This window comes from Desmodus rotundus, chromosome 10, assembly GCF_022682495.2.
Source record: "Desmodus rotundus isolate HL8 chromosome 10, HLdesRot8A.1, whole genome shotgun sequence".
NCBI lineage: Eukaryota > Metazoa > Chordata > Mammalia > Chiroptera > Phyllostomidae > Desmodus > Desmodus rotundus.
This window is the reverse complement of record NC_071396.1, coordinates 57040121-57064901: the sequence shown is the minus strand read 5'-3', so window position 1 is coordinate 57064901 and position 24781 is coordinate 57040121. Positions and strand designations below refer to the sequence as shown.

Below are 24781 nucleotides of genomic sequence, written 5' to 3'. Positions count from 1 at the left end.
ACTTACATCGTTGGACTGAAAGAGCTTGGTCATGGCAAAAAAGGCCTCAGTTGCTTCAGTGGTCCCCAGATGCTCTCCCTATTTTAATCAAGAAAAAAAGTCTCAGCTTGGGATGGAGGAGCCATAAGGCTCTTCTTGCTCAATCAGTCCAGGCCAGATCCTTAGCCCCTGTAGAAGCTCCATCAAAGGCAACACATCAAAGTTGGATGCTGAGGGGACCCAGAGCTGAGCCCTTGGCTACAACCACAGAGGCTGTTGAATAGCCAAAGGGCTATTTCACCAGTGTACTCCAACATCCTCCAACACTGTTTTCTCCACCCCTAAGCCTCACCCTGTTACCTGATTTATGAGGTAAAGGATCTTGGTGAGAATGTGAGCACATTTCCGAGGGTTGATGGGTGTTTCATTAAATACACGGGCCTAAGAAGAAGTGACCAAGGATAATTACTTTGTAGTCCAGTTTATTTCCCTTCCATTGACTACTCTCAAGCACATTCAAGGGCTGAGAGGCCCCAGAGTAAATAAATACACTTCTTTGGATAAGCTTATTTTCATAGGAAAGAATTTTTTTCTTTAATTCATCTATTAACATTTCCTGAAATCTTCAATTTAAGTATTAGTTAGGAATGTACTGATTTATTGACTAACATATACTTAGTAAATACTTGTTAACTAGAAAGAGAAATGAAGAACAACAAAAATGTAAGCACAACAAACTTTCTCCAGGAACAAAGTTTTCCTGTCTTTCAAGGAAAATAGGTTTCTCCCCTATTATTCTTTTTTTCCCCCCCACTTTTGAAAAAGATTTTATTTATTTATTTTTAGAGAAGGGAATGGAGGGAGATAGGGAGGGAGAGAAACATTAACATGTGGCTCTCTCTGGAGCACCCCCTGCTGGGGACCTTGCTTGCAACCCAGGCACATGCCCTGACTGGGAATTGAACCAGCGACCCTTTGGTTCACAGGCCAGCACTCAATCCACTGAGCCACACCAGCCAGCGCTCCCCTACTGTTATTTAAATAAGAACTTTGAGTGTGTTGGCCATCTCAATCACATTCATCCTGGACATGATGAAATACAGAGGGGAGCAAATGCCACTTACCTCCTGGAGTACTGCACTCTTCTCAAGATGCTGGAATGGGTTGGAGCCTCCACCTACAATCAGAGCAGAGAAAACTGAGTACAGGTTGTAACCCTAAACTTCAAAACTCACCCACAGATAAGGGACAGATGTCCCTACTGTCTGCCTAGTCAATAGTCAAGTTCAAGCTCCTTTGAACAGCAATCAAAGCTCTACAACCTGTATATAAAACATACCATTCTCCTGCAAGGGTCTCTCCCAACCCCAAACTACTTACAATCACCCAGAATCCATGGTACAATCCTTCTGTGCCTCTCAGTGTATTCTTCGCCTTACATTCATTTACACAAATGGTACTTAACTGAATTCCCATTACACGTGGGGACCACCATCTCCCAGTAACTAAGATTTCTTCATAGCAGATATCACAATTGTAGTTAACTACATGCTTTATTATTACTATTTTATTTACGTCTCTCTCCCCCACTATGCCTGTGACCATTCCAATATTCCTAGCTTAGGCAGTGAGTGTTTCAATGTTTGCTGAAAAAATAAATGAAAGAGTTCAGGTTCTCAGCCGCAGGACACTGGCTCCTCCGATAACGTTCCAGTTTGGTCAGCACCAACGCAGCCCCCGCGAATCCCAAGAGACTCAATGGAGAAAGGAACAAAAGAGCATCTGCTACTTCACCTACAGCTGTGGAAACTGAGGCCCAGAGAGGCGCGGGATTCATTGTGTGCCGCCCAAGGTCACCCAGTGAATAGTGCGTGACCCAAGCTACAAATGGGGGCAGTGGAGCATGCTTAGGATCTCCGAGGCTTGCCAACGACTAGCTGCGGACGTTCGCACAAGCCTCTGTCCTTCACTGGGCCTCGGCCTCAAGTCAGGACAGAAGTCCTGAGGGAAGGCTCCCAGGGAAGGTGTTGAGAGCCTGCGCGATGGCCCAGCCTACCCCAAGCCTAGCTACAGGCCTGAGCCCCTCACCCGATTCCTCGTCTTTCTTGTCCAATTTCTTCAGCATGGTGGTGCCAGCGAGGGAGCAAATCACCAGCCGTTCGCTGAGCAGCCGCGGATGCTACCAGTGGTAGGATGGCGGTTCTGCACAAGCCACTTCTGGCCGGCCACGTAACCCTGCACTCTGCGCAAGCGCACTCTGCGCTCCGCGCATGCGCATATTACAGCCTTGTGGCATTGTCCGCCTTTAACTCTATCCCAGCCGGGAATTGGCCCGCGCCAAGACGTCTGCGGGGGTGGGGGGAAGGCCTTAGAATTGGAATTGACGGGTACCCCAGGTCAGCATTGTACGCCCACCTTATCTGTACAATAAGAGTAGCATTGCGTTGTGGCGTAAGTTTAAACGGAAGTGAGGCTCCTAGCACATTGGCTTGCAGTAGACCCCCCAATTAATGTTATCTGTTATTATTATTATCGCCTTTTCAGGGAGGCCTCTCTAGCCACTCCTCACTTCCAGTGCGCTTCCCTGGTCTGAATTTTCTCCCTAGCTCAATCACCATCTAACAGACTATTTTTACTTTATTGCTTTTATTGCCTTTAGCCTTTAATTCACTGGTTTAGCATATAGTAGGTGCTCAGTAAACTTTTTTTGGAATAAATTAATGCTTGAACTTGCTCTTAAAATTTATTGAATACATTTGCCCATCTCCTATCACGTCTGCTCCTGGTGCAAATTGTTTTGTATTTTAACTTTCAGGGATCTAACTAAAGTAAAAGATAAACTTCAATGCGCTTTTTAAATACTTTGGGTATTAATCAAAGTGCGCCGCCTAGCGTTTGGGCGGGGAGATATGAAGAGGGGAAAATGAAACAGCCCCCAGGGTTTGTCTTCCTGGCTAGTTGGGCGGAACGCCTACACGCCAAGGTAAGGGCTGTGCGTGCCAACGCGCCAAATTACACCGGCTACTGCAAAGCCGAGTCAGGATGACTTAGCAGTGCGACGCGTGGCACCAGCCTGCCTCTGGAGGGAGCAGGTCGAGGAGAGGAAGGAGGCCTGCAGAACGGAGAGGAGCAGCGCGGGGCTGGGACAGAGACCCCCGGGAGAAGGTGAGTAAAACGGAAGACGGGTTGGGGGAGGGGCCAGCCTGCTGGCTCTGCAGAGTATACCGCTCGTTTGGGGCGGGAAGCTGGGGATGGGAAGAACGGCCTTGTGCCGAGGAGCAGTTGTCAGGAGCCAGAAAGATGTTCAAAAATCTTTAACCAGTGGCCCTAGGCGGGTAGCTCAGTTGGTTAGAATGTCGTTCTAACCTGCCAAGCCTTGGGATTCAATCTCTGGTCAGGACACATACAAGAAGCAACCAAGGAGTTAATAATACGAGTGGAACAACAAATCGACCCCCCTCCCCCTCCCTCCTCCTTCCGACCCCTCTTCTCCTTATTTTTTTCTCTTAGAAAAATAAATTTTAAAAAATCTTGAACTACTAACGCCACCCCTTATCCAGAAACAATCATCCAGAAGAAGAAAATAAAATTGTCCACTCTAGGAGTTTGCAGCAAGAAAATTGGAAATCCCCTAAATGTTCAGCAATAAGGGGATGATTATGGGAATTATGGTACAGCCATGGGATGAAATATTCTGCACCCTTTATAAAGGAATATTTCTTTTCTGTTTGGCTGTTGTTTTTAACTTATTTTTTAAATTATTGTTGGCATATGATATTAGTTTTAGGTGTACAACATAGTAATTAGACAAAGGGATATTTCTGATGACTAGGGAGGCAATGTGCAAACTTCTAATAATAAATGAGGCATTAAAAAAGAAAAGCAGGGTATAAATGTGTTCATAATTAAGTTGAAATAAATTTGCCTCATGGTTAAAAACCAGAAAAGAACCCCAGAGACTGGGATTCTTGTGTTAAGATGGTGAAATACTGATAAATTGTGTTGAGTTAAAATAGCCTTTTATGTTACGATATGTATCAAGGGCAATTTTTAAACCTTATCTTTACAATGAGAATTGTGGGTTGTGACTCCAGCTTTAAGAATTGGCTTATAAATAACTAAGGTTTTTATTATTTTTAAAATATGATATACATTCTTCATGATAATTTCTAAGTCCTTTATAGAAACACGATACTGGAAGTACAAGGGAAACTGGGGAAATCTGGGTAACGTTGGTAGATTGTACCAATAGCAATATCCTAGCTGTGATTTTATTTTTATTAATTTTACTAGTTTTGAAAAATTGAGACAAACTCTACATACCTTAAAATTTACCACTTAAAAATGTTTTTATTTATTGATTTTAGAGAGAGAGAGGAACGGGGAGGGGGAGAGAGAGAGATCAATTTGTTCCACTTATTTATGCATTCATTGGTTGTTTCTTTTTTATATTTATATTTTTTATTGATTATGCTATTACAGTTTTCCCAATTTTCCCCCCTTTATTCCCCCCTTCCCTGACCCCCAATCCTCCAGCATCCCCCCCTTAGTTCGCATCCATGGGTTGTACATATAAGTTCTTTGAGTCCTCTGTTTCCCATACCATTTTTTATCTTTCCCTGTCTACCTTATACCTACTAACCGTGCTGCTTCTTCCCAGTACCTTCCCCCCCCCCATTCCTCCCTTCCCCCTCCTCTCTGAAATCCCTCCATGTGATGTCCATTTCCCTGATTCTGTTCCTGTTCTGGTTGTTTGCTTAGTTTTTGTTTTTGTTTTTCTTTTGTTTTAGGTTCATTTGTTCATAGTTGTGAGTTTGTTGTCATTTTACTGTTCATAGTTTTGATCCTCTTTTTCTTAGATAAGTCCTTTTAACATTTCATATAATAATGGCTTGGTGATGATGAACTCCTTTAACTTGACCTTATCTGGGAAGCACTTTATCTGCCCTTCCATTCTAAATGATAGCTTTGCTGTATAATCTCGGATGTATGTCCTTGCCTTTCATGACTTCAGATACTTCTTTCCAGCCCCTTTTTGCCTGCAACGTTTCTTTTGAGAAATTAGCTGATAGTCTAATGGGAACTCCTTTGTAGGTAACTGTCTCCTTTTCTCTTGCTTCTTTTAGGATTCTCTCTTTATCTTGGGTAACTTAATGATGATGTACCTTGGTGTGTTCCTCTTTGGGTCCAACTTCTCTGGGACTCTTTGGGCTTCCTGGAGTTCCTGGAAGTCTTTTCCTTTGCCAGACTGGGGAAGTTTTCCTTCATTATTTGTTCAAATAAGTTTTTAATTTCTTGCTGTTGTTTTTCTCCTTCTGGCACCCCTATAATTAGGATATTGGAACATTTCAGGTTGTCCCAGAGGTTTGTAAGACTCTATTCACTTTTTTGAATTCTCGTTTCTTCGTTTTGTTCTGGATGGATGTTTATTTCTTCTTTTTGTTCCAAATTGTTGCTTTGAGTCCCTTCCTGTCTCTGTTGGTTCCCTGAACATTATGCATTATTTCACTTTGGGTGTCCTTCATTTGTTTTTTCATTTTCCACCAAACTCAATCAAATCTGTGAGCATTTTGATTATCAGGGCTTTAAATTCTCCATCAGATAAGTTGGTGATTTCCCCGCTTAGCTTTCTTTCTGAGGCTTTACTGTGTTCTTTCATTTGGGCCATATTTCTTTGTTTTGGCACAGCTGATAGGTTGTAAGAGGGTGGGGCCTTAGGTATTCACCTGGCGACCCTCCTTGCCCTGCTGCTGTGCTGCTTGTGGGGGAGGGGTCAGAGAGGAAACAGTGTGGCTCACCTGCTCATCTCTAGGGCACTTTTCAAGGGACTCTCCTGTGAAATTAGGAGCTTCTCAACTGCTGTAGCCCACAGCCGTCTCTGAGTCCCTTAAAGTCAGCCCCTCCCTCGCAGCCTGCAGAGCTCGGCAGCCAGCCCTGCCCCCAAGGCCTGCTGTGTCCCCCCAGTGTTTCTGAGTCGCCCATGGTCCACTGCCTTACGGGTCTGGTTGTTCTGGTTGATTTTTAATTTTTTTTTTTTCCTCCAGAGCTGGGGCCACATAATACCATATTGTCATTTATTTATTTATTTATTTATTTATTTTTTATTACAAAATCTTTTATTAAAAAAATCATAAGCATGTAATTTTGTAACATAACAATCATGCTCAAGCACACCATATGATATTTGAGGTGACATTATGAAATTAAAACTATAAATTATTGCACCCATATTTTTATTTTTTAAATTTATTTTATTTTATTTTTTATTCAGTTACAATTGTCTGCATTTTCTCCCCATCCCTCCACCCCACCCCAGCCAGTCCCACCTCCCTCCCCCACCTCTACCCTCCCCCTTGATTTTGTCCTTGTGTCCTTTATAGTAGCTCCTTGATTTTTAACTTAATTCCTTTGTTGTTGGAGTTCCATGCAGTTTGATTTTCTGGCCCTTTTGGTTGTTTATTACAGATTTCAGATTGGTTGTTACCCTCCTTTTGGTTGTGCGAGGAAGTGAAGGGTCTCTACCTGTGCCTCCATCTTGGCGGGAACTCCTTATTGGTTGTTTCTTGAATGTTCTCAGGGATGGAACCTGCAACCTTGTCCTATGGGGAGGATGCTCTAACAGACTGAGTACCTGGCCAGGACTAAATTCACCCTTATAAATTGTACAGGTCAGTGGTTTTCAGTATATTTAAAAGATGAATATTCAGTATATGGCTCAGTGGGTTGGCATCGTCCTACAAAGCAAACGGTGTCTAGTTCAATTCTGGTGAGGGTACATGCCTGAGTTGCAGGCCAAATCTCTGGTTGAGGGCATACGAGAGGCAACTGATCGATATTTCTCTCCTTTTCTTTTCTCCCTCCCTTCCCGTCTCTCTCTCTAAAAATAAATAAAGTCTTTTTATTAAAAAACAAACAAACAAACAAACAAACCAAAACGACTGTGCTCCCATTACCACTAATTCCAGAACATTTTCATCATCCCCAAAACAAACTCATATCCATTAGTGGTCATGTCCATTCCTCACTCATTCCTCATCCCTCTTTTCAGACTCCCCCCAACCATTAATCTACTTTCTGTCTCTGTGGGTTTGCCTATTCTGGATGTTTCATATAAATCGAATCATACAGCATATGGCTTTTTGTGTGAATGGCTGCATTCACTTTGTATAATGTTATCAAAGTCCACTTATGTTGTAGCATGAGTCAGTACTTCTGTCCTTTTTATTGCTGTATAACATTACACTTTATGCATATACCACTTTTTGTTTATTCATTCATTAATAGGTGGACATTTGGGTTGTTTCTACTTTTTGGCTCTTGTGACTAATGCTGCTATGAACATTTGTGTATAAGTTTTTGTGCAACATGTTTTCATTTCTCTTGAGTATGTACCTAGAGGTAGAAATGCTGATCATATGATAACTCTGATTAACTTTTTGAGAAACTGCCTGTTTTCCAAAGCATCTGCACCACTTTACAGTCTTACCAGCAATGTATAAGGGTTCCAATTTCTCCACATTGTTACCAACACTTGTTATTATCTTTTTGATTATAGCCATCCTACAGAGTGTGAAGTGGTATCTTGTTGTGGTTTTGACTTACATTTTTCTGATGACTAGTGATGTTAAGCATCTTTTTAGGTGCTTACTGGTCATTTGTATATCTTCTCTGAAGAAGTGTCTACTCAGATCCTTTGCTCACTTTTTAATTTGGGTTATTTATTCTTTTATTGTTATTTATATATTTAGAGTTATTTATATATTCTACATACTAGATCCTTATCAGATATATGATTTGCAAATATATTCTCCCATTCTGTAGGTTTTCTTGTCACTTTCTTTATAGCGCCTGTTGAAACATAAAAGTTTTTTATTTCGATGAGTCCAATATGCCTATTTTTTATCTTTTGTTGTTTATGCTTTTGGTGTCATATATAAGAAATCATTGCCTAAGCCAAGGTCTTGAAGATTTACCCCTGTGTTTTCTCCTAAGAGTTATATGTTCACCTCTTACATTTAGGTCTTTGGCCCATTTTGAGTAAGTGTATCTGTGTGGTGTGAGGTAGGGGTCCATCTATGTTCATTCTTCCATTCCATGAACATGGAATATCTTTGCATTTCGTGTGTCTTTTTCAATCTCTTTTAACAATGTTTTATAGTTTTCAGTATGTAGGTCTTTCACATCCTTTGTTAAGTTTATTTCTAGTTATTTTATTCTTTTGTTGGTAGTTTCTGTGTTTTTATAATTTTTTAAGACTTTAGTTTTTTATTTTTAGACAGAGGGAAAGGGAGGGAGAAAGAGAGGGAGAGAAACCTCAGTGTGTGGTTGCCTCTTACACACCCCACTGGGAACCTGGCCTGCATGCCAGGTATGTGCTCTGACTGGGAATTGAACTGATGACACTTCAGTTCGCAGGCTGGCGCTCAATCCACTGAACCACACCAGCCAGGGCTGGTTGCAATTTCTTATTCTGTGACTTTACTGTAGTTGTGTATTGTTTCAAATGTTTGGTTTTTTTTTTTTTTTTGGTTGTGTGAAGTATGCAGGATTTTCTCTATACAGAATCATGTCATCTGCAAAAAGTGACAGTTTTACATATACCTTCCAAATTTGGAAGCCTTTTATTTCTTTCTCTTGCTTGATTGCTCTGGCTAGAACTTCCAGAACTATGTTTATATTTTTATTATTGTTGTTCAATTACAAGTTGTCCCCATTTTCCCCCATTACTTTCCCCCACTCCACCTACCCCAACTCCCACATTTAATCCTCCTGCCTCCCTTGTCTTTGTCCATGGGTCCTTTATACACGTTCCTTGACGATCCTTCCCCTTCTTTCCCCCATTATTCCCCTCCCCACTTCCCTCTGGTTACTGTCAGTTTGTTCTTTATTTCCATGTCTTTGGTTATATTTCACTTGCTTGTTTGTTTTGTTCACTAAGTCCCACTTATAGGTGAGATTGTATGGTATTTCTCTTTCACTACCTGGCTTATTTCACTTAGCATAATGCTCTCCAGTTTCATCCATTCTGTTGCGAAAGGTAGGGGTTCTTTCTTTCTGCTACATAGTATTCCACGGTGTAAATGTACCATAGTTTTTTGATCCCCTCATTTACTGATGGGCACTTAGGCTGTTTTCAGCACTTGGCTATTGTAAATTCTGCTTCTATGAACATTGGGGTGCATAGGTTCTTTTGGATTGGTGTTTCAGGGTTCTTAGGATATAATACCAGCAGTGGAATTGTCAGGTCAAAAGGCAGTTCCATTTTTTTTTTCTCAGGAAATTCCATACTGTTTTTCACAGTGGCTGCACCAGTCTGCATTCCCACCAATAATGTACTAGGGTCCCCTTTTCTCCACAATCTTACTAGCTCTTGTTTGTTGATTTGTTTATGATGGCCACTCTGACCGGTGTGAGGGGAAATCTCATTGTGGTTTTACTTTGCATCTCTCTGATGGCTAGTGATGCTGAGTATTCTTTCATCCTCTGGGCCCTCTGTATGTCCTTCTTGGAGAAGCGTCTGTCCAAGTCCTTTGCCCAGTTTTTAATAGGATTGTTTGTTTTCCTGGTATGGACTTGTGTGAGTTCTTTATATATTTTGGAGATCAACCCTTGTCAGAGGTATCATTGGCAATTATATTTTGCCACAGGACTGGTTCCCTATTCATTTTGCTGATATTTTCTCTGGCCATGCAGAAGCTTTTTAATGTGATGAGATCCCATTTGTTTATTCTTTCCTTTTTTTCCCTTGCTCTAGGGGACGTATCAGTGACAATATCGCTGCATGGAATATCAGATATTTTCCTGCCTATGTTCTCCTCTAGGAATTTTATGGTGTCGTGACTTACATATTTAAGTCTTTTATCCATCTTGAGTTTATTTCTGTGTATGGTGTAACTTGGTCATTGAGTTTCTTTTTTTTTGCATTTAGCTGTCCAGATCTCCCAACACCATTTGTTGAAGGGGCTATTTTTACTTCATTTTATGCACCTTCCCCATTGTCGAATATTAATTGATAATAGAGACATGGGTTTATTTTTGGACTCTCTATTCTGTTCCTTTGATCTATGTGTCTCTTCTTATGCCAGTATCAGGCTTTTTTGATTGCAGTGACCTTGTAATACAGTTTGATATCATGTATTGTGATCCCTCCTACTTTGTTTTCCTTTCTCAAAATTGCTGTGGCTATTTGGGGTCATTTATGGTTCCGTATAAATTTTTGAAATGTTTGTTCTATATCTGTGTAATATGTCATTGATATTTTAATAGGGATTGCATTGAATCTATAAACTGCTTAGGTAGTATGGACATTTTGATCATGTTAATTCTTCTAGTCCATGGTACATGCTTCCATTTGTTTGTGTTTTCCTTAATTTCTTTCTTCAATATTACGTAGTTTTCTGAGTACAAGTCTTTTACCTCCTTGGTTAGGTTTATTCCTAGGTACTTTATTTTTTTTGTTGCTATAGGAAATGAGGTTATTTTCCTGACTTCTGTTTCTGATATTTCATTGTTAGTGTATAAAAATGCCTTCGATTTCTGAATAGTGACTTTGTATTCCCACTGTTTGGCAAATTCACTTATTAGGTCAAGTAGTATTTTGGTTGAGCACAGGTGGCAAACACAAGGCCCATGGGCTGAATTTGACCCTCCATCTTTTTTTATCTGGCCTGGTACCTTGTTGCTACCCAGCAGCAGTGCCAAGCTCCTTTCCCCTAGTTAAGAAGTAGTTACATTTATATAGTCCTAAAATTACATTCGGCCCTTTGAAGGCAACTGCAAGGCTGATGTGGACCCCGGTGAAAATGAGTTTGACACCCCTTGTCTATAGGGTTTTCTATGTACACTATCATGTAATCTACAAAAAATGACAGTTTTACTTCCTCCTTCCAGAACTATATTGAATAAGAGTGGTGACAGTGGGCATTGTTGTGAGTTTAGAGGAAAAGCTTTCAGTTTTTCACCATCAAGTATGATGTGGACTGATGTTTGTCATATATGCCTTTATTATGATGAAGTACTTTAATTCTATACCTACTTTATTGAATTTTTATCATAAATGGTTGTTTTATCATTTGCTTTCTCTGCATCTATTGATAAGATCATATGATTTTAACCTTTCTTTTGTTAATATGTTGTATTACATTGATTGATTTGTATGTGTTCAACCACCCTTGTGCCCCTGTAATGAACTCTACTTGATAGTGATGTATTATTTTATTTAATTAAAAAATTCTTTTTTGCTGTCCAATTTAGTTTTTATGTTTTTTGTCTTTAAGTATATTTTATTGATTATGCTATTATAGTTGTCACATTTTCTCCTCCTCTTTATTCCCCTCGGCCCTGCACACCCTGCCCCCCCCCCCCCCAACGGCACTCCCTCCTCCTTAGTTCGTGTCCATGGGTCATACATATAAGTTCTATGGCTTCTCCATTTCCTATACTATTCTTAACCTCCCCCTGTCTATTTTATGCCTACCATTTATGCTTCTTATTCCCTGCACCTTTTCCCCTGTTCTACCCCACCCCCGGCTGATAACCCTCCATGTGATCTCCATTTCTCTGGTTCTGTTCATGTTCTACTTGTTTGCTTAGTTTGTTTTTGTTTCTTTTTTTTAAAGTATGGTTGTTGATAGTTATGAGTTTGTTGTCATTTTACTGTTCATATTTTTGATCTTTTTCTTAGATAAGTCCCTTTAACATTTCATAAAATGTGATCTTCATCACATTTCAAACTCTTCTTCAATATTTTGGAAGAGTTTGGGAAGGAGAGTTTCAATACTTTTTTGAATGTTCAGTAGAATTCAGTGGTGAAGCCATCTGGTCCTAGACTTTAATTTTTGGGATGTTTTTGATGGTTGTTTCAATTTCCTCACTGCTGATCAGTCTATTTAGATTTTCCAGTTCTTCATGTTTCAGTGTAGGAAGGCTATATATTTCTAGGGACTTACCCATTTCTTCTAGGTTATTGAATTTGGTGGCATGTAGTCTTTCATAGTATCTGGTATGATCCTTTCTGTATCTGTGATGGCTGTGATCTCTTTCATTTCTGATTTTGTTTATATGGGTCTTTTCTCTTTTTCCTTAGTCAACCCAGCCAGGGGTTTGTCAGTTTTAGTAATCTTTTTGAAGAACCAGGTCTTTCTTGTATTAATTTTTTGTATAGCCTTTTTGTTCTCTATTTCATTCAATTCTGCTTTAATTTTTATTATTTTCTTTCTTCTGCTGACTTTGGGTTGCTTTTGTTCTTCTTTTTCTAGTTCTTTAAGATGTAATGTTAGGTTGTTTATTTGGAGTTTTTTGTTTGTTTCTTTAGATAGGCCTGTAATGATAGAAACTTCCCTCTATAAATAGAAATTTACATCCCAGAAATTCTGATAAGTTGTATTGTCATTCTTGTTTGTTTCTATATATCTTTTGATCTCACCTTTTATTTCCTTTCTGACCCAGTCATTTTTAGTAGTATGTTGTTTAATCTCCTTATTTTTGTGGGTTTCTTCACTTCCTTTTTGCCATGGATTTCTAATTTGAAGCCATTGTGGTAAGAGAATATGCTTGGTATAATTTCAGTCTTCTTGAATTTGTTAAGGCTAGTTTTGTGACCCAACTTAAGGTCTTTCCTTGAGAATGTTTCACGTGACCTGGATAAGAATGTATAATCTGAAAATCTCAGATGAAAGGCTCTGTAAATGTCAATTATGTTCATTTGATCTACTGTGCCATTTAAAGCCGGTATTTTTTTTTTCTCACAAACTACATGATTTTGTTTATAAGATCCAACATATTGCCTACTGTTATTACTCGTGTCCATTTAAACATTTCTCAGTTACGGCTATCATTTTTTCAAAATAAAGGTCTTTAGTGAATTTCTGTTTGAATGATCTATGTAGAGCTGTCAATGGAGTATTAAGGTCCCAACTATGATTGTGTTTTTAGTACGTTTCTCCTTTCGATTCTGTGATTGATTGCTTTATGTATTTCCGTGCTGCCTGATTGGGTACATACATAGTAAGAAGTGTTATGTCTTCTTGATGTAGTGTTCCCTTTATCATTATAAAATGTCCATCTTTGTTTTTTGTTACCTTTATCTTGAAATCTATTTTTTTCAGATATAAGTATGGCTACTTCTGGTTTTATGTGGATGTTGTTTGCTTGGAGATTCATTTTCCACCCTTTCGCTTTGAGTCTACCTTTGTCTTTGCAGCTTAGGTGTGTCTCCTGAAGGCAGCGTATGATTGGGTTTTGTTTTTTGATCCAGTCTGCTACTCTGTGCCTCTTTATTGGTGAATTCAGTGCATTTACATTTAGGGTAATTATTGATGTATGAGGATTTCTATAGCCATTTTATCCTTTGTTTTCTGGTAGCTCTGTGCCTCCATTTGTTTTTTTCCTTTGTGTTTCTATCTGTTGTTTTTGGTGGTATTCGATACTTCTTCCCTGTGTTTCCTTTTTTTTTTTTTTAAAGCTATGTGTCTCAGTTTTGGGGGTTTTGTGTGTGGTTACCATCAGGTTTATGAATAAGAAAGTTTCATATGTACAGTTTTTTTTTTCTTTTGAATGCTTCTGATCTCTATCCTTCTTTAGAAATTCAGACCATTACCCTCCCCCCTTTTATGTTTTTATTGTCACAAATTATCCATGTTAATGATGTAAATTTATTTGGTGCTCTTACTGGTGTGACCTTTGATTCTTTCTTCCAAGTAGAATAACCCCCTGGAGAATTTCCTGCAGTGGAGGTGTTCTGGTTTCTCAGCTTTTGTATGTCTGGGAAAGTCTTTATTTCTTCTTCATATTTAAAGGATAACTCTCAGCTTCTGTGTGTCTGGAAAAGTCTATTTCTTCTTCATATTTAAAGGATAACTTTGGTGGGTATATTGTTTTTGGCTGGTAATTTCTCTCTTTCAGTAGCTTGAATATTTGGTTCCACTCTCTGCTGGCTTGTAGAGTTTCTTCTGAGCAGTCTGATGATAACCTACCTGATGGGCTTTTTTTTATAGATCACATCCTTCTTTTCTCTGGTTGTTTTGATAATTCTTTCTTTTGTCATTAATTTTTGACATTTTTAATACAGTGTGCTGTGGAGATGGCCTCTTTGGATTAAGGTAACTAGATGTTCTGTTTCCTTCTTGGATTTGAGGATCTAGTTTTTTTCCATAGGTTTGGGAATTTCTCATCTATTCCCTTCTTCTCTTCTTCTTCTGCCATGCCTATTATTCTTTTGTTGCTTTCTCTGATGGAATCAGATAGTTCTTGTAGAGCTCTTTATTTTTTTTTTTTTTTTTTACACTCAGGTCTCCCTTTTCTTCTTCTCTGCATTGTTTTTAGATTTCTATCTTCAGTATCACTGATCCTTTTTTCCCTTTGTTTTGCATTGTTTCCTATGTTGACTAATTCATTCTTCATCTCTTACATTGAATTCTTCATCTTCAGGATTTCTGTTTGGTTCTTTTTTAAAGTTTCAATCACTTTAGTGAAGTACTAATTTTGTTTGTTATGTTGTTTTCTGGGCTTGTTAAATTACCTCTATATTTCTCACTTCTTGTGGAGTATTTGCAGTAGTGCAATCTTGAATTCTATGTCATTCATATCACATATTTCCATGTGTTCAAGTTTGCTTCCTGAAGATTTTTTAATATTCTTTCTGAGCTATCTTGCTACCTTGGTTACTCATGGCATTTGATATGCTCCTTTTCTGTTGAGGCATCTATCTATAAATGGCACTTGCCTAGCAAATTACTACAGAGGTCTTCCTATTAATTTTCAATAGGTGGTGCTGAATTGCAAGTTTTTTTTTTAGCTCTGTGAAATCACAAAGCTGATGGCTGTTGTCATTATAGCCATGATGCTTGGGGGTGCAGCTGTGTTTGGGGATTGGCTGTCTTCTTTGTTTTGCTCTCAGTAATGGTAACCTCCTTGGACCTCCACATAATGCCCCCACCACACACACCCCAACTGGGGATCTGTTACAGAGTGTTTCCTTTTCTCAGAGGAAATAGTGATTCTGTAGTAATGGTTCTCAGGTTTGCAGACAGGTTGCTCTGCAACCCAACACCAAGGGTGATGGGAGGTGAGTTTTGGAAGTCTGTGGAGCTCTGTAGTTTTTTTTCTTTATAATGCCAGCTGCCAGACAGCCAGACATGGCATAATCTGTGTGCCATGTCCTTGCCCAGGTGTCTTGTCTCAGATACAGTTCACAGTTTGCACTTCTCACTCTTGAGTGCCTACCGAGTCTCTCTGCTCCTCCCTGTTGAAGGAAGCGCTAGCTACAGCTGGCATCCTCCCTTCTCTGGGCTGAGTCTGTGGTGATCTCCTGGCTGCAGGGCTGCATCTGTAGTTACTTCAGTGCTTAGATCTCTCAAGCATGCCTGTACATTGAGCAAGGAATCCTTTGTTGAGTTATAGATGTTCAACTTGTTTAAATTTCAAGGGGGTAGATCTAGGGGATCTCTCATGCTGCCATTCCTCTGACATCACTCTGTTCTTATTTATCATTCTCTGTCTTCCCTCTGTCAATTCCACATGGTCTTAATTATCATAATCTTAGAATAAGTGTTGATATCTAGTTGGGCAAATCCTTCTGTCTTATTTCCCTTGGACTATGTCTTGCCTCTTCTTGGTCTTTACTCATTCATATCAATTCTCCAAATAAAGTTTGTTCTATAAACAAACTTGTTGGGATTATAATTAGAATTGATTAAATCTATAGATCAACTTAAGCAATCTTTAGAATTACCATATATATATTTGCTTTTTCACAGTTAATCTTGTTTTACTTGCATTTTCCCCTGATGGCTCCCATGTATTGGGGGGTCTGATGGGTGCTATGCACTGTGTTATGCGTTGCATATGTACTCTTATTTAACCCATGAGGTGATGGGGGTGCTGTTATCCCCATTCTCCAAGTTAACTGAGGTTTACAGAATTGGATGACTTGCCAAAAGTCACCAAGGGAGGATGCAGTTAAAGAGCCAAGGCTTGAGTCCAAGTCCATTTAATTCCAAAACTCTAGCTTGTACCAAAGGTTTATTTAAACCATCTCTTCTCAGAAACTTAATTGTTTCCAGTTTTTCTATGTGTAAATGACATTATGATGAACATCTTTAGGGTACATTTTGTTCCTGCTTTCCATTGTTTCCCTAGGTTACAATCCTGGTAGGGTGGTCCTTTATTAAAGGGTGTGCTGTATACTGCCTTCTAGAAATTCATGTCAGTCCCACTTCCCTAGCTTGTCGGCATTTACCAATCATTGCCCCTAGTGAACAACCAGGAAGAGAAACTGACATTTCCATAGCCACTTCTGTGGTCCAGATACAGTACTAATTCATCTTATATTATCTCATTTGATCCTCACAACAATGACAGGAAACTAAAATTCAGAGAGGTATATGCATTTATCCAAGATCATATAGCAAACTAGAGTCATAAAGCAGCCAGAGTGTTACATGGCTGTTGCTATCCTGCTTGGGGTCTGCTGAAACGCTACCTCCTCAGAGAGGCATTTCTGACCTCCATAGGTAAAGTACCATCCCCTTTCTTTTCCATGATCTTGTTTTTTTTCTTCATGGAAATTTACCACTGTCAAAATGATCATACTTTTGCATGCTGTATTAATCAGGGTTCTGCAGAGAAACAGAAACGATAAAATTTGCATGGTGTGTGTGTGTATTGAGAGAAAGAGATTGATACATGAGGTCTGTCCAGAAAAAGTCCAGCCACTGTTAATATAATGACAACAGTTTGCATGACATTGATGTAACCTGGCAGCCAAGGAGAATGGACTGGAATGCACATGTGTGAACAATGATGACTTCACTGTATTAGTGGGAGCGGTAGATGCCATTGAGTGAGCATGTGTACTGTGTGGCCATCATGTTCAAAATGACTGAGCGAGTAGAATGACAAGTCTGCATCAGATTTCGCATTAAGCTTGAAAGTCCTCCATGGAAACTATTCAGATGATTCAAAAGGTTGCAGCTGTGGCAGCTTCATTGCAACAATGTACCCGCTTGTGCATCATGTCTTGTGCAGAGTGTTTTGGTGAAACAGCAAATCACCAAGTGACTCAACCCTCCTACAGGCCAGATTTGGCACCTTTTGAATTCTGGCTGTTACCAAAACTGAAATCATCTTTGAAAGGGAAGAGATTCAGGAAAATGCAATGGGGCAGCTGATGGCAATTAGGAGAACTGTGTAAGGTCCCAAGGTGTCTGCTTTGAAGGGGACTGAGGCATCATTGTCCTGTGTACAGTGTTTCTTGTATCTTGTATCTTTTTCAGTAAATGTCTCTGTTTTTCGTATTACATGGTTGGATACTTTCTGGACAGGCATTATATGGGAGATATGTGTGTGTGTGTGTGTGTACACACACGCACACACAGAGATTGACTGATTGATTATAAGGGATTGGCTCATGCAGTTATGGTAGCTGGCAAGTCCCAAGATCTGCAGTCAGCAATCTGGAGACTTAAGAGAGGCAATGATTTAGTTCAAGTCCAAGTCTAAAGGTCTGAGAACCAGGACAGATGATGGTATAGTTCCTGTCTGAAGACAGGCAGGCTCAAGACCCAGGAAGAGCTGATGTTTCATATCAAATCCATAGTCAGGAAAAAAACTGATGTCTCAGTTTGAATGCAGTCAGGCAGATGTAGGCCCCACTTGTTAAACATTTTGTTTCATTCAGGCCTTCAACTGATTGGATGAGGTCCACCTACTTTGGGGAGGATAATTTGCTTTACTCAGTCTACTAATTTAAATGTTAATCTCATCCAAAAACACCCTTGCAGAAACACCCAGAATAATATTTGTCCAGATATCTGGATGCACCATGACCAAGTTAACTTGACATGTAAAATTAACCATCACACTTGTGTATTATTTTCTCTCCAACTTTAGCTGTTAAGGCAGATCCTGATCTGCCATATCCTTGACACTCGGCACATAGTAGGTGTTCAGTGAATTGCAATTGAGTGAATAAATGACTGCTCAGATTCCAGCCTGGTTTGAGTAACTCCATATTTATTTTTATGCAATAAGAAATTTCTTCATGTCAATCACTGACCTACTAAAAAGAAAAACATTGCAGCTGTGTTTGTGATATCTAAAGACAAACCAATGTTTCTATGCAGATACATGATTTTATTTTTATGTTATGAAAGAACCCTGGACTGGAAGTCTGAGGGCAGCTCAGCTTCTTGTGGATCCTCAGTTCCCATGCAACAAAATAAACACCGATCTTGCTCTTCTCTGTGTGTTACTGTTAAGTCTAACGGGCCTATCATAGAGCTTCAAGGTTACTGAGAATTTTCCTGTCACTACAAAGTAGGAAAAGAAGCAGCTATCTACAGGCTCTCTCCACCCTCCAGGAGGTGTGCTGTGGCTGAGTAGTTATTAAATGACTCACCAGAAGCTTATGACAGTGAATAGAAAATGTTAGACTATCTCCACCCACCAGCAGACTGAGGAATAATGATGGTCTAATAAACCAAAAGGGAGTATCTGTAATGAGCTCTGAGGCCTGCGCCCAGCTCTCAGTGAGCTTCTTTATACAAACTATAATACCTGGACCCAGTAAACATTGGATTGAGCCTGGGGCTAGGGATTTTGTAGTCAGAAGACCCCAGAACAAGTTTATATTTACATAAACAGCTAACGTATACACACATGATGTGGTGGAGTGAACACAAATCATACTTGCGTAAATAAAAAAGGAACATATTTCATATGCAAGGACCTAGTTCTGGCATCCCAGGACCCTGGAAGAGCTTATGATGCAGTTTGTGAAGGTCCCTAGACTCAGAAACCCCTAGGAAGTGTAGCCACAGGGTTGAATTGTTTTCTCTTTCAAAAAATGTCATTACTGTCCAGCTTTCTGTCATAGTTGGTCCTGCAAGTCAAGAAGCTACATTTGTACATGAGTATCATGTTTTGATTTCCAGCTACTTATGAAACTTCAAATCTCTTGAAAATGGAAAACTTCTTGCCTTCCTTCTCAGGGGATCCAGACTGTTAATGATGGCAGAAACAGAGCCTGCCAACAGCTCACGTGCAGCCCCTGAGTGTCAGCCAGCCTGAGTTGTCTGGACCAAGGACCCAGCCTCGGCTGTGTAGGGTGGCCTCTTGGAGAATGAATCTCACAGTGACACCTCAGCCCTCCCTGACACCCTCCCAAAGACCCTGGGCCTGGGGGTGCTGCCTGACCAGTGGATAAAGCCCAGCATGCCATTGTTGAGGCAATAGAGCTGTGGATGAAGGAGAAAGCTCAGACATGCCCAGCGAGGGAGACGCCTGTCAGAATTGGCTGACACCACAGTTCCCAGGCCTGCTTTCTCGGTCCCACCACAAGTCCAGTGGATCCTGATGTCCCTCCAGGCTCAACAAATGCTTCACTGCCCCTGGAGAAGGAAGAGCAGGTCCAACTTCAGGCTTGGAAGTAGCTGGAGGAACAGCTCAAAGAGTACAAGGTAAAGCAGCACCAGGAATGAGTGAATCCCGCTTTTGAAGCTAATCGAGAACTTCCATGTAACAAATGTGATTGATGAGTCAGACGTAGTTCTAGGATGTACAGTTTATTTCTCTGTGCTTCTGTGGAAAGTCCAGCCAACCTGCAACTAAAACAAGACCTTTTAGCACACTGGATCCTGAACTCATGTTTAACCCAGATATCTTACCAAGGGCCAGCACTGTGGTTATGACAAAGGAATATTCCCTCCTGTGCACCAGCATGCCTCAGTGGCTGAAAGTGGGCCACTTAGGGCTCCTGGCACATCCTAAGGAGAAAAAGTTTCCAAATCAAGCAAAATTTGGTCCCTGGTTGATTATAGAACTGAAGACCCCAACGCTGGGAATTTGGGTGGAAATGTTCTGACTACAGACTCTGCCAGGGCCTCCCTGATGCAGAACCAAAGCAGCATGACATCAGTGGTGGCTGAGGTCAGCCTGTGCCCTGAGGCTCATGACCTGCAGAACTCATCCCTGACTGGAGACAACATGTCTGAGGCATATAGGAACAAGAACAACAACTTCTATAGTGGCATCTCCATGTGGGGGGTGCATTGCCTTCCAGTGAACTGCAGGAGCACCCATGAACTCCTACATGGTCAACAGACAGGAGATTGCTGCCAGTTTCCTGGGCCAGTTCCTGTCCATCATAGATGTCCTCCAGGCCACTGCAGCCAAACACTAAAACTGGATCCTGGATGTCAATGGGGAGATGTGGAACTGGACAGACAGCATTTACAGCAGTGTGTCCATGGAAAGTTCTGTGGCTGAAACTCACAATGAGATATTGCAGGTTCTTAAAGAAAAAATGAGACTCAAAGCACAGCTGGAAGCCTTACCCTAGGAGATTTCCAGCAGGCACTTAAGGAAAAGGTGGAGCTGCAGGTGTGGCTGGTGGCCCTGAACACACAGCAACAGGTGCAGGAGGAGCACAGTCACAGCAGCCAGAGGAAACAGGACTCACTCAGTTCAGGGGTGGACACCCTGAAGCAGTCTTGCTGGGACCTTGAGCAGGCCATGAGCCTCCTGCAGAACACACTAGAGGCCAAGAATGCCAGTCTGGAGTCCTCCCACCACAAGCTGCAGGTGGCCAAGGAGCTGTACCAGCGACTCCTGGCCTAAGTGGAGGAGATACAGAGCAGCATGCTCAGCAAGGACAGCATAGTGCACAGTCTGCGACAGTACATGACGGCCTTACAGAGCCAGCTGTGGCAAGTGCAGCTGGAGTGCACAACACTCAACAGCAGGCTGAAGGCATCCCAGGTGGAAATCGCATTTCTGCAGAGCATCCAGCAGTGGTATCAGCAGCAGCTTTCCCTGGCCTAGGAGGCCTGGGGCAGACTGCAGGGTGAGATTGCCAACATCTAGGATGGACAGATGACCCAGACAGGCCTCCTGGAGCACCTGAAACTTGAGAACATGTCCTTGTCCCAGCAGCTGATGGAATCCCAGCACAGATCCATCAAGGAGAAGGAGCCTATATCCCTGCAGCTCCAAGGCATCGAGGATGACATGTTGGATCAAGAAGCTGCCTTTATGCAGATTTAAAAGGTGAAGATGATGGTAGGGGAGGAGCTGAAGAGGAGGCTGGGGGAGTTTGAGGAGGAGAAGGAGCAGCTGCAGAGGATGATAGCCTTGGTGGCAGCCCTGGAGTAGCAGCTAGAACAGTTGAAGTTGACCCTGCACCAGCAAGACCAGTAGCTCAAGGCCTTTGCAGCACGAGCACCTGGACCTGCTGAATCAGTTCACCTCAACCAGGAGATGCTGCAGAGCTGGGAGCAGGCCCTCAGTGACCTGCAGGTGCGCTGGGACAAGCTACAGTTTCAGCTGGAGGAGCTGCAGGCAAGGCCACTGCCAGGGAAGACACCACTCACTTCCTGCAGAAGGAGATTGTCTTGAAAGTGGCTCTGCAGGCAGCCAGGAGCAGTGGGGAGGAGCTTGACAGAGGGGCCAGACACTTTGAAGAAGGTGCTGAGGAAACATCAGACATTTTGGAGAGTTGAGACAGGAATTAGCCATCAAGTCCAGCCAGGTGGAGCACCTCCAGGAAGAGGCTGCCTCTCTGAAAAAGCAGATGCAGAAAATAAAGGAACAGTTTCTTCAATAAAAGGTGATGGTGGAGGCCTACCTATGGGATGCCACCTCCAGAGATCAGCTCATCAGCAAGCTCAAGGCCACAAAGAAGAGGCTGGACACAGGTAAAGGAGCTGAGGCGAGAGCTGCTTCAGCTCCAAGGGGACAAGAAGTCCGTGGACGTGGTGTGGGCACATTTGCAGAAGGAGGTGTCTTATGTCCAATAGCAGATGGCGGCTCTTGAAGGGCATCTGGAGTGGGTGCAGTGGGAGCATGACAAGATAGAGATGCACCTGCAGCCTCTGAAGTTTGTTAAGGAGCAGGTGGCTACACTGATGGATGCCAATGAGGTGCTCAAGTCACAGAAGAGCTGTGGTAGGGAGCTGCCAGGGATATCCCCAAACATAAGCAGAGGATGATGCATCTGGGCTTGGGCCTGAGCAGCACTCAGGAGATGAAGAGCAAGCACAAGGCCTATGAGAGCACTGTGAGCAGCCTCAGTTGCCACCTGCAGGAGGCCCTCATGGCCAAGGAGGTGGCCAAGGCCAAGCTGAGCCATCTGAGAACCCAGGCGGCCAGTGGCCCTAGTGACTTCAAGCTGCATGAGAGAATCCAGGCCCTGGAGTTGGAGCTGCAGATCATGGGTCACAGCAAAGTGATGCTGGGGAAGGATCTGCAGGAGGTCATCACACTGACCAGCCAGGAGCTGGAGGAAGAGCTTCAGGAATCCAGAGGCTTTAGGAGGAAGATAAATCACCTTGAGATGTTGAATAAGAAGTTGGCTGTGGAGATGGGCACAAGCCAGGGAGGCTCACAGACCTCAGCCAGTCCGATGCGGCTTTGCAGGAGCACAACAGCATGATGGAGACAGCGTTAGCCAAGATAGAAGCTGACCTCGTGCATCTGAACCTTCAGGTTCAGGCCAGTGTGCACCACAGACAGGAGGAGGATGGCCAGATGAGGCAGCTTGTGCAGACCTTAAAAGCAGCACTGGAGAGAGAGAAGCTAAAGTGCACACTCTCAGGGAACAGGTGGCTGTGGCCAAAGCAGAAGCAGAGCACAACTGCCACACTTCAAGGCCAACACCTTGGAGCTGAGGTGAAGAAGGAACTGTAGGTGAAGGAGCTTCTGCTGCAGATGCTGCAGGTGAAGGCCAAGCACCTCCAGTTTCAGGAGGGGACACGTACCCAAGAAGTCACGCAATTCCAGGCAGAGCTCACGGAGTTGTGGGTGCAGATTCAGCTGCTACAGAACTCCTGGACAAGCAGTGGAGCAGAGAGCCCGCAGGAAACCAGGAGATGGAAAACCTCAAGTGGGAGGTGGATCAGGAGAAAGAAATGTAGTCCCTGAAGTAGCATCTGAACCTGACCAAGCAGCAGAGCAGGCAGGAGCTGGATGGAGTCAAGCAGTCTTTGCAGAACATCAAGTCTGAGCTGGAGATGGTGCAAGAAGACCTGTCCATGACCCAGAAAGACAAGTTTGTGCTTGCAGGCTAAAGTGTCAGAACTGAAGAACAACATGAAAACTCTGCTGCAGCAGAACCATCAGCTCAAGTTGGACCTGCAATGTGGCACAGCCAAGATGAGAAAGGAACAGAGGGGTGACATTGGTGAAGGTCCCGGACTGCTCCATCCTGACCTCACTGCTGGAGAAGCTGCTGAGGCCCCCATTTGCTGTAAGCAAGGAGCCCCTGAGGAACCTCAACAGCTGTCTCCAGCAATTGAAGCAGAAGATGGACAGCCTGCAGTGCCAGATGGAGGCACATACTGTCACCATGCATAAGTCACTTTCCTCATGGACTCAGGGGGACCCTGCCACCAGCCCACTTCTGTAGGTGACAGCACCAACCCTGGAGGAGACACAGGGCCACCTGGTCCCAGCAGGGCATCCAGAGAGGGGCTGGGAACAGTGATTGCTGAGGATCCCCACGCTGAGTGTGTAAAGTGTCTGGATGGTCCCTCACAAGGTTATATATCTGACTGAGCCCTGTTTCCTTCAGTGATGGAATTTAAGTTTTGTGTTTGCCTTTAACAAGGAGTAAAATAACAGAGCCACTTGCAGATCATGACCAGCTTCCCCGCAAAGTGACTGATCTTAAAATCCTAGATGAGCTTTCAGTGACAGTGTTGGAAGGTCTCTGAAGGTCATTTGCAAGACGTGAAGGCACACAAATGATGTAGATGCTGCTCTGCAGCAGCTGGTCCTGGGGAACCTGGCTGCAGGTCCACCTCCTCACTTCCCTGTGGGACCCAGTATGAGTTTCACCTCCCTGTGGAAGTGAAACTTTATTTGCACCTTTGATTCTTATTTTATTTTCATAGATATCCCACCATAGGATGTATATGTAAATACCAAGAATCATAACCATATCTTTAAAAAGTATGTCCTCATGCTATTTTATTTTATTTTTTATTTTGTCAAACTAGTACAAATTATTAATAATATCTGACAGTTTCTAACCAACTGTGTTGCACATAAACCACTTTACATCTTTCAGCAAGGGAAAAATAACTCAATTTGAGTGGCAGAGACATCACCCAATGAATCTGGACACAATTAAAGTGTGCTTTAAATTTCTTTGTCAGAGGGGACACCACACTTCTCTACTCAACGTTTTTACAGTCCAGAAACGTTTTACAGTCCAGAGGACTTTTACCTTTTTACCCCTGTCATGCTGTGAATTCATAGGGAATGGTTCCAGCAGCTCAGGCCCCTTTCTACCAGTTCTCACAAAGTTCTCTGGGTGGAACAGGCTGGCCCTTCAGTTGAACCCTGGTACTTTTCAGTTTGGTTCCTTATTTTCCTCATATGATTTTAAAATGACCTAAATTGTCTGCTTATTGATTGCCTTTTGAAAATCTGCTGTCAGGAAATAATGTACATGTAGGATTAAGGGATGTCAGTCAGAAAATTGTATTATAAGAAATACAAGTAATTGATTTGCTCTACCTTCTAAAACCAAATATTGTTTTTGTTGTTGCTGTTGTTTTTCATTGTTCAGGTACAGTTTTCTCAATTTTCACCCCACCACACCCCCATCCATCACACCCATCCCCACCTCCCACCCTCAAAACTATACCCTTTGGCTTTGTCCATGTATCCATTAACATGTTCCTTGCTGGCCCTTCCCCTAATATCCCTCTCCCCCTCCTTTCTAGTTGCTGTCAGTTTGTTCTTTATTTCAATGTCTTTGGTTGTATTTTGCTTCCTTGTTTGTTTTGTTGATTAGGTGCCA

The 24781-nt window shown here is 42.2% G+C and overlaps 2 protein-coding genes and 1 pseudogene across 11 annotated transcripts in view; 2 read left to right on the top strand and 1 right to left on the bottom strand.

Moving 5' to 3' along the window:
* COPG1 (COPI coat complex subunit gamma 1) overlaps positions 1–2211 on the bottom strand; it is a 29526-nt gene extending 27315 nt beyond the window's left edge. The window contains exons 1-4 of the mRNA XM_024580218.3: positions 2068–2211; positions 1104–1156; positions 340–420; positions 7–78 (exon numbers count right to left, since the gene is read on the bottom strand). Coding sequence (XP_024435986.1) covers positions 7–78; positions 340–420; positions 1104–1156; positions 2068–2104 — 243 coding nt within the window. The 5' untranslated portion in view covers positions 2105–2211. The remainder of the gene's footprint in view (positions 1–6; positions 79–339; positions 421–1103; positions 1157–2067) is intronic.
* Positions 2173–23748, top strand: LOC112322642 (golgin subfamily A member 3-like; annotated as a pseudogene).
* The window catches only part of CNBP (CCHC-type zinc finger nucleic acid binding protein), a 55361-nt gene continuing 33534 nt past the window's right edge, over positions 2955–24781 (top strand). For 3 of the 10 annotated variants that reach the window (XM_045187784.2, XM_053912874.2, XM_053912873.1), the window contains exon 1: positions 2955–3144. The gene's annotated coding sequence lies outside the window, so the exon portion shown is untranslated. Of the gene's footprint in view, positions 3145–6556; positions 6648–24781 lie in introns of those variants that run through there. The other 7 variants (XM_045187783.2, XM_053912871.2, XM_053912870.1 and 4 more) reach the window with 5 other exon arrangements.